This window comes from Melanaphis sacchari, unplaced genomic scaffold, assembly GCF_002803265.2.
Source record: "Melanaphis sacchari strain LSU unplaced genomic scaffold, SCAv2.0 Contig25_pilon_pilon, whole genome shotgun sequence".
In the NCBI taxonomy this organism is placed as follows: Eukaryota; Metazoa; Arthropoda; class Insecta; order Hemiptera; family Aphididae; genus Melanaphis; species Melanaphis sacchari.
Window position 1 is genome coordinate 1515526 of NW_020271133.1, and position 8699 is coordinate 1524224.

Consider the following 8699-nt stretch of genomic DNA (forward strand, 5'->3'; position numbering starts at 1 on the left):
CGCCTTTGATCGCGTACGTTTGGGGCGATATCGTGATATTATGTGTCTGTGATGATAAACTCGGTACGTCGTTAAGACGTATACGATTAAATAATGTAGAGGAATACGTCGGAAACACTCTAAACGACAATTAACATGCGATTTACGGTTTCGTGACACGCGATTCGTAAAAATCGTATCGCTTAAACGACGTATACTATAGTATTCGTCGCATCTCTAAAACGGTTTAAGTGCTCGAAATTCGGTTACGGTTTCCAACTCAAACGGTTAGGTTAGGTTATCAAAATAGGTTGGCTGTTTGACTGCGCTAAAATTTGTTTTTTATATTGTGCAATGACTTTTTTAATTTTAATTTACAGCAGAGTATAGTTACTTACTTCAGTGGATAATTTTAGCAATTATCACTGAACGACATTAAAAAAAAAAATTTTATGCGACACGTCATAATCAAAATCAACATATGTGCCTAAAAAATACTTTTCAGGATTAAATATACAAAATCTTATACCCTATATCTAACAATACCATCAAAACTCACAACACATAAACAAGTTTGTAAATAAGTTTGTAGATATTTGCAGGATTCACTGATGACTAGATGAAACATGTCGCATTGTCGCATAGAATAAATTGCTTTTTGCATACTGTATTATTTTATGAGTTCCTATAAGGTGATCGGGCACACGGGTTTTCCATTGTAAAATATTTCAATAATTATTTGTACTTTTAAATTCAAATGATCGAACGGAATAATATAAATATAAATAAATAACAAAATTAAGCAAAAGAAATAATTATATAATAGTTGTGTTAACCTGAGTTCCAAAACGAATTATTTAAAATATTGTTTTGATGATGAGACTACTTAAAAATGTACTTATTCATGTTTTGATTAAAAACATGTTAGACATAATAAAATTCTACACCTACTAATGTTTTATGAAATTAAGTACCTATATATTAACGATTGACTACAATTAAATATTCAAATCAAGTTGAATTTTTCTCTACCATATAATTAAATAGTTATAATGAAAGACTTGAATTTTTTACGAAGTCTTTTTTAAATCGATCGAATAATATTCTAGAACAATTCGTACACCGATCGCGTGTATTGTTAGCTTAAGTTCGTATATTGACGACTGACACGATCGGTCATTTTCCGCGAGGAACCATACTAACATAATATGAATAAATAAAAAGTCACTTATTCAATTTCTCTGAAAATCAAATGGTTTGAAAATAAAAATCGTATATTTAATATATTTAAGTAGTATTTATTTTGATGTTATGTTATTTATATTTAAAGAGCGTACAGAATATGACAACAATTTTAGTACAGCTCTACAAATACACTGAATTTATATTTGTATAGAATTTTTTTTGATACTTTTAAAAAACGCGAAGAAACACACATTGAAGTCATGCGAAGAATATAGAGTACCTACCTGAGAACTCATTTTTTAAGAACATTTCGCAGACTTTTTTCGGGTATACCTAAGTTATCAGAACCTTTAACAATCTCATTTTCCGTTTCGAATTCCTATAGTTTTTCTTATAATTTTTGTATTTCTAATTTTAAGTTGTTCAAACACGTATATACGTACAACGATTCACGTATATAAATATGATTTAACCATTTAACCATCTAGGACGGAGTTGATCGCTTCATCTCACGCTGGACGTGATATTATTGTCAGCGTAGTAGGTCAATCGCACACGGTGCGATGAGTAGTGATAAGGACTTTTAGAAATAGTCCCGAAAACGTCGTGCTTATAAAAACGCCACCATACAAATACAGAGGTACAACATTATAAGCGTTTGAACAGCAGCAGGCGTATTCGATCGTTTTCATACACGTCGATATAGTGTGCCACGCTGTTTTACCCACCGTTATAAAATATATATTATATCATAATGATTATGTCACGCGATTCGAATAATAATACATATCATTACTAATATTTATTTAAAAACAATACACAACGTAATAACACTGTATACCAACAAGTATATATCGTAGTAGAATACTATAAAATATAATATTATAAGCTATAATAACCGGCGAAAGATGCGTTTTTCTACCGCACAATTGCATGTCGTGACGTCTATATAAATAATGAATAAATTAAACACTGTCGCAGCGGAGGGCATTATAAATAAGAGCTGTTGCAGTTGCGTCTTGATCGATTTATATGTACAAAAAAATAGAAAGAAAAAAACGACTTATATAAATTAAAACCTCGCCGTCGGGTCGGTTCAAACGACTACCACGACGACACCGGCGGCGGCGGCGGCGGTCGGTTGTTGTTGCGGTTGTCGCGGTATCGACGCGGCCGTAGTCGCGTTCGGTATGGTGGCCGCAGTCGTGGTCGTGGTCGTCATCGTCGTCACCGTCGAAGCTACAGCCGCCGACGCGGCCGTCGTCGTCGTCGTCGTCGTCGCCGTGGCGGCGGCAGCGGTCCCGGAGACAGCTGCAGTGGTGGCGTCCGCTGCGGCCGGCGTGGCCGAGGCCACGGGAGGACCGTCGCTGCCGCCGTCGACGACCGTCAGCTGACGGCGGTTGCCGCTGTAGTCCTCGGTGGCCGTGATCTGCACGGATGGCACCATTTTCGGCTTGAAGCCGCCGTACTCGATGTAAACGACCTTGGTGCGCGGCGGCTTGGCCGGCGGATACCCGTTGCCGCCGCCGACCCTGTTGGACACCGCGCCGCCGGCCGACTGCTGCTGCAGCACGTACCGCGACTTCCGGCCGCCGCCGTAGTGGCCGTGCTGCGGCGTGTGAGACGGCGCCGGCCGTCCGGGTTGCACCATCGACGACTTGACGTAGTACGTCCACGGCACCGGATATTGCGACGCCCACACCGGATGGCTGGGCCGGAACGGCGGCACCGGTTGGTGCTGCTTGCCCGCGGCGCCGGCCGTCTGGTCTTGGTCGTATTTGATGCCGATCACGTTGTCCGCGCTTTCGCCGCCGTGATCCGGTGACGGTTGCAGTTTTTGTTGTTGGTGCTGCGGCTGGTAGTGAGCGTAGAAATTACTTCCGCCGCCGCCGTTGACGTTGTCGCCGTACGACGAGGACTGCGACTGCGCCCTGCTGTTGCGCCGCGAAGTCGGTCTACCGCCGTCCCTGCCGCGGTAATAGAAGTTTTGCTGTTGTTGCAGCGGATACCTGCCGAAGCCCCCGAAATTGCTGTGGTAGAACAACTGACCGCCGCCGTATTGCACTGGCGGCGGCGAGTACACGGCCGGCAAGTTGCTGTTGAGCTGCTGTTGCTGCTGCTGTAGTTGTAGTTGCAGTTGCTGTTGCTGTTGTTGTTGTTGTTGTTGTTGTTGTTGTTGTTGTTGTTGTTGTTGTTGTTGCTGTTGCTGCTGCTGCTGCTGCTGCTGCTGTTGTTGTTGCTGCTGCGCAAGGTTCTGTTGGTAGTAATAGTGATACGAATATTGCTGTTGCAGCTGATCGTCATCTTCGTTGTTTTTCACACCGAAGACATTATTGTTGTACAAGTACGAAAGTTGAAATTGTTGATCGGAGGGGGCGGGGGCAGGAGCCGAGGCCGCCGTCTGCAATTGCTGTTGTGCCTGTGGCGCCGACGACGTCTGCTGTAGCTGTTCCGAGCCGAGTTCGGACGACGCTGCAGATTGTTGCTCGTTCGGTTCGGGTTGTCGTTGCTCCTGTTCGGGCTGTTGCGGCTCCCGTTCGGGCTGTTGCGGCTCCCGTTCGGGCTGTTGTAGCTCCGATTCCGGTTGCAGACTTCCGATGTACTTGTACTCCGGTTGAGGCTGACCCAAGGGCGAGTCGACGAGGTGTTGTTCCGACGCGCTGGGGACGGGCACGATTTCGACCACGGTACGTTCTCGTCCGACGAGAGACGAAAGCGAAGGTATCACCGAAATACTGTCAACGGCCAGCGGCTGCTGCGTTGACGGCTGGGAAGACCACACTGCGGACAATTGCGCCGAGGGCATCAGCAACGGGGCCAACAGCAGTTGCTGTTGCTGTTGTCGATGTTTATCGTCTTGTTGGACATAATTATTGTCGTTGATCGGCTGCAGCTGTAACGATAGAGAATATAAAAGTTACCTAACGCGTTCTAATTTCTTTAAGACGTATTATCATAATATTATGTACGAAAATGTACTACGTACGCAGGTGCTCGCACTTGCGTTATCGTCTATCGACCACGATGTGGCGCGATCGCGATGAAACCTATAGGAATAGCGAAACCGCCGATTTGTTTTGGATCTTTTTTTTCGATAGCGGATTTCACAAACGAAAACTTCATTACTGCACTATTAATGACTAGTAATGTATATAATGTGTATATAAGGAGTAATCGACCATAAATTGTAACCGCGGGCGCGCCGAGAGCATCCGAGCCGTTTACTCCTTCGCGCCCGGGGCCGAGCACTCGCGCGTATCGTACATATTACGGAAGTCAAGAGACGTTTAAAACCAATAAAACCAATCAGAAACAGTGGAAATGTTTACTAGCGTGCGCGAGTCGTTATTGAGCTGCTGCTGCAGCAGCCTTTAAAGAGTATAGCATCGGTCTGTCAACAGACTGGTATAATAATAATGTTATTATTATACAGTGGTTTACACTCTGCGGTTCACGGACGAGAAAGGCGGAATAAAAAATAAATACTATCAACTCGAGTCGTCGCGTACGTATAAGGATATGTAATAACGTATATAATATATATAGATAAATATATAGTGCCTTGTATACACTTAAAGCGCGACGGTACCGGATATATCTATATCGGAGCTGAGTAAATCCACCGCTCGTTTGTAGAAATCTCTCCGCGATTGCATACTCACACACACACAAACATACAAAAATACACACACACACATACGCGAGCAAAAACAACTTTTGCGCGATCGTATTTTCGCGTCCGCGGTGTGTTTTCACTCGCGCTTTCTATAATATGTACACGACGACGACGGTGCCGGCGGTCGCCGCAAAGTGTACGCACACACGCTCACTCACACACTAAAAAACATAATATAATATGAAAACCAGTCGGAGGTCTCGGACGCGATTCTTTGCACGCAGTCACATGCATTACGCGGTATACGTACGTATATAACGAGCGTAAACGACGTCTACTCGGCGGTACTTACACCTCTCTATATGTATACGTACGCTCGTACGACGGACATAACGAACTTGCTCGAGGGCGATTTGTGTGTTATTATTATCTCGCCGGAAGCGTAGCCGGAACACATGGGGCGGCCTTGGTGTGTGTGTGTGTGTGTTTGTGTTGACGTAAAGGTAAGACCGGTTTGGTGTCGAGCAAACACACAAACACACACACTCCACGCGACGATACACGTGTTGCGTGTACGACTCGGACGTATATATAATAATACTATGATATACGGCCCGTGCGTTTAGCGCTGCAGGTAGTTTTCTAATCAGTATAATATTATACAGGTAGTCGCCGCGTCGGGTAGGCAGTCGTAGTACAAGTGAAGTGTATATATATGTGTAGGTATATAGTGTTATTAGTAGGTACTTACTACGGACAAAAGTGACTCTCACTTTCTTTTCGGGGCCGCGGTCCGTACGTACCTATATACATATACATACACAAGGATTGTATACGCGAACGAGTTTGAAACGCGCCCGTTTCTTTCACGTCGCGGAGAGAGCACCGCGCGCGATGGGAACCCGAAATCGGCGCTCGCGGAAATCGATCCCCGTCCGCGCTCCGGGTGGGCACGGGTAAGCCTCGTCGTAGCCCCGTTTTGTGGGGAATCCGAGACGGCTGCACTACCGCGAGAGGACGCGCCGCGGTCGTCGCGGTCTGAGCGGACCAAGAGTTCTTTCTGCGGTTATAGTCTAATATTCAACCCGCCCGGCACCTGCTGCACCCGTCCGTCCGACCAAAACCCGGACTGTCATGTTTTATTTTATACCTGTTGCGCACCATAAATGCTAAATCATAATCGCCCGTCGGCCATTGCCCATTTGCCCACAGACAACCCGCGGTTTAAGAGCCGGTTATCCAGTTCACCGCGCCGGCACTGCAGGAGCCGCGGTTGCGTCCTGCAGTCAGACTCACCTTGTTTTGGCCGTCGTTTTCCGTCACCGCCGCCTGGGGGGTCCCGGAAGATTGCGAGTCCACCGATTCGGTGGCCGACTCTTGCGGCTGTGAGAACGCCGTCACTACGGTTGACGGATCAACGGCGTCGGTAGCAGGTTTTTCCACCGGTCGCGCCGGAACTCCTTCGGTTCCGGTGGCCGTGGCCACGGCGGCGGCCACTTGGACGGGAGCCACGGGTTCAGCGTTCGCCGCACAGTTGCAGCTCACTAACAGTATCGCTGCCACTGCAGCAGTCACTTGCAGTAGCGTTGGAACGCACCTGTGAAGGTGGTAACTGCCACTGATTTTCTTCTGAAATGCAATACGCAAACGCGTTTATTGTCGTCCACAAAAATAATCAATGTCTAGAGATTATCTCTCCGTAAGCGTTTTTAAACAGAAATTTAACGCGATTTAAATACAAGAGTTTTTTTTTTTTAAGATTCCATTAATCACTCGATCCGTGCCATGAGATAATACCATAGTTAAAATTTAGCGCACATATGATCATATACTGTAGGCATACAATTATTTTACAGATTGAATGATTAAAAAATATAAAACCACCGCGCGATCTAATAAGTCCAATACTCTTGGATTTACTTCAGTGTGATGTGATCCAACAATTATTTCTGGTCGCAACATAATTAAAAACTTACTATAGCGATTACGCGCCAGAGTCGGTGTCGCAGTCGTCACCTAGGTACTCACCTTCGTCATTGTCGAATCGACGTCGGCTCCACCGTAGTGGCCCGCACTCATCGAACCAGATGTCATTTCGCGATGAGGTGGTTGTACAATCTCGTTCGATTTTACAGTCGTAAAGATCACCCTGAAAAATCCCGTCTCGATGGATACCGTTGACTGTTCTCCGTCTTCACCGATGCCATTCATCGGGATTCAGCGAGCACGATAAATTGCTATAAACGCAAAATGTTTCCAAGTCGATATGGTCACAATATTACAAAAGACAGATAAAAGTCATTACGTTACAGGACGAAATCCAAAAAAAAAAAAATAAGAAGCAAATCGTCGTAGCGACGGTGGTGTCCGCGGTACTACGAGCAAAGCGTCGTGGGAGAGTTGGGAATATTGTTTTTCGTGTGTGTTGTCGTCGTAGCAGCAGTAGTCGCAGTGGTTTTCGACGTTCCAGAGAGCACTGTGCGCGGCTGCTGCGACCGAAAGTGGCTGATCGGAAACAAGCACTGTACGACGTCGTACCTACGATTCTCACGCCAAGGGTTTGCAGACTTTGTGTACGTGCGTGAACACGGAACACGAAACGAGTATAAACACCGTAGTGGTGGTATAGTAGTAGACGAGCGCACAGAATAATATTATAAGAAAGTGTGTACCTACTACTCGAGAGTGAGATGGCTGGCCGCAACTCTCACTACACTTACTCCGTAAGCGCGGGCTCAACCGGTTTGGCGGCGGCGGCGACGGCGGTCCCGGACCGACTCTAAATGCGCTACACCGCCGTATATTGGCCGGCGTACTCGCAAACCCAGACCCGCCGGGGTGGTACAGGAAATCTCTCTTATCTGCACCGCAACGACGAAGCTGTGCGAGTGTGCGCGCACACACACGCGTACGCGTGTATAATATAATCGAAAACAAAAACATGTATATTATTATTATTGCTATAAATCGTAATGGGAGAAATTAATGTATATGTATATAGATTCGTACGAATTATAGAGTAATCAACGACAGTCGCGTCGCCGTAATATCATAGCGAAATGGCGAACACTTTAGCGTCGAATATAAAATTAACATCCGCACGTCACGTTTATATATATATATAAATGTATATACGTATATTGTATATAATAATAATAATAATAATAATGTGTGTGTGTGTGTTGTAAACGCGTCGAGGCTATAATATTTCATTATAACCGTTATAAGTATAACCGACGTATATATTATTATTATTAAAATGTAAACTAAAGTGCGCTGCGCAGTTATTGGTTTGTTGGTGCTAAAATCAATTCCACGCGTATTATAAAATACGTTCAAACGACGTTTTCAGCAACACGTCATTATCCCGAATATATACGCTGCTAATAATTATTATTATCGAGTGACTTTCTTTAAATGTAATAATGATATTATAGATGTATTATAGGAGGTGTATAAGTGCTTATTACCACCTGCCAATTCTATATATATATATATATATATATATATATATATATCGTTATTATTGTATAAACTGTAAAAATTATTATATATTTCTATACAGCGCATTGCGTACTTTTATTTTTTATTAATATAAAATATAAAGTTTATATTATATAATATTGATATTTTTTCAACAGCCATCTGTACAGTAAACCTACTTAAACTCAATAACAATGGGACGAGAGTTTACAAAAATCAAAATAAAGTCTAGTCGAAATCGTCAAAATTCTTCGAAACTTATAATATATTTGTTTAAAAGACAAAAATGATATAAACTTTTCGATTCGCATTTGATTATTCATTACCTATATCATTATTTAATATAAATAATTGTTATTCTAATTCCACGGCGTTTACATTTTTCATTTTTGATACTAAACAAATTAAAGTATTATAGTACCCACAAGCACTATAG

General features: G+C 43.8%; 1 protein-coding gene across 2 annotated transcripts; it reads right to left on the minus strand.

Annotated features, from left to right (window-relative positions):
• Positions 1 to 1947: 1947 nt before the first annotated feature.
• Positions 1948 to 7433, minus strand: LOC112595158 (RNA polymerase II degradation factor 1-like). Of its 2 annotated transcripts, XM_025340259.1 has the most exons (4): positions 7086 to 7433; positions 6809 to 7017; positions 6077 to 6409; positions 1948 to 4057 (listed from the first exon to the last, which is right to left on the minus strand). In XM_025340259.1, the coding sequence occupies exons 2-4, from the start codon at positions 6989 to 6991 to the stop codon at positions 2261 to 2263; spliced, it is 2313 nt and encodes a 770-aa protein (XP_025196044.1). In that variant the 5' UTR covers positions 6992 to 7017; positions 7086 to 7433; the 3' UTR covers positions 1948 to 2260. The 2 variants fall into 2 exon arrangements, with proteins under 2 accessions (XP_025196044.1, XP_025196045.1); XM_025340260.1 differs by having other exon boundaries at positions 6809 to 7433.
• Between the last annotated feature and the right edge of the window lie 1266 nt (positions 7434 to 8699).

What these genes read in the sequence shown, in the direction of transcription:
- LOC112595158 (XM_025340259.1), bottom strand. Translation starts at nt 6,991, where the DNA reads ATGAATGGCATCGGTGAAGACGGAGAACAGTCAACGGTATCCATCGAG. An exon ending in TCGATTCGACAATGACGAAG is followed by an intron (nt 6,410 to 6,808) that starts GTGAGTACCTAG and finishes ATTGCATTTCAG; the next exon opens with AAGAAAATCAGTGGCAGTTA. An exon ending in AAAACGACGGCCAAAACAAG is followed by an intron (nt 4,058 to 6,076) that starts GTGAGTCTGACT and finishes CTATCGTTACAG; the next exon opens with CTGCAGCCGATCAACGACAA.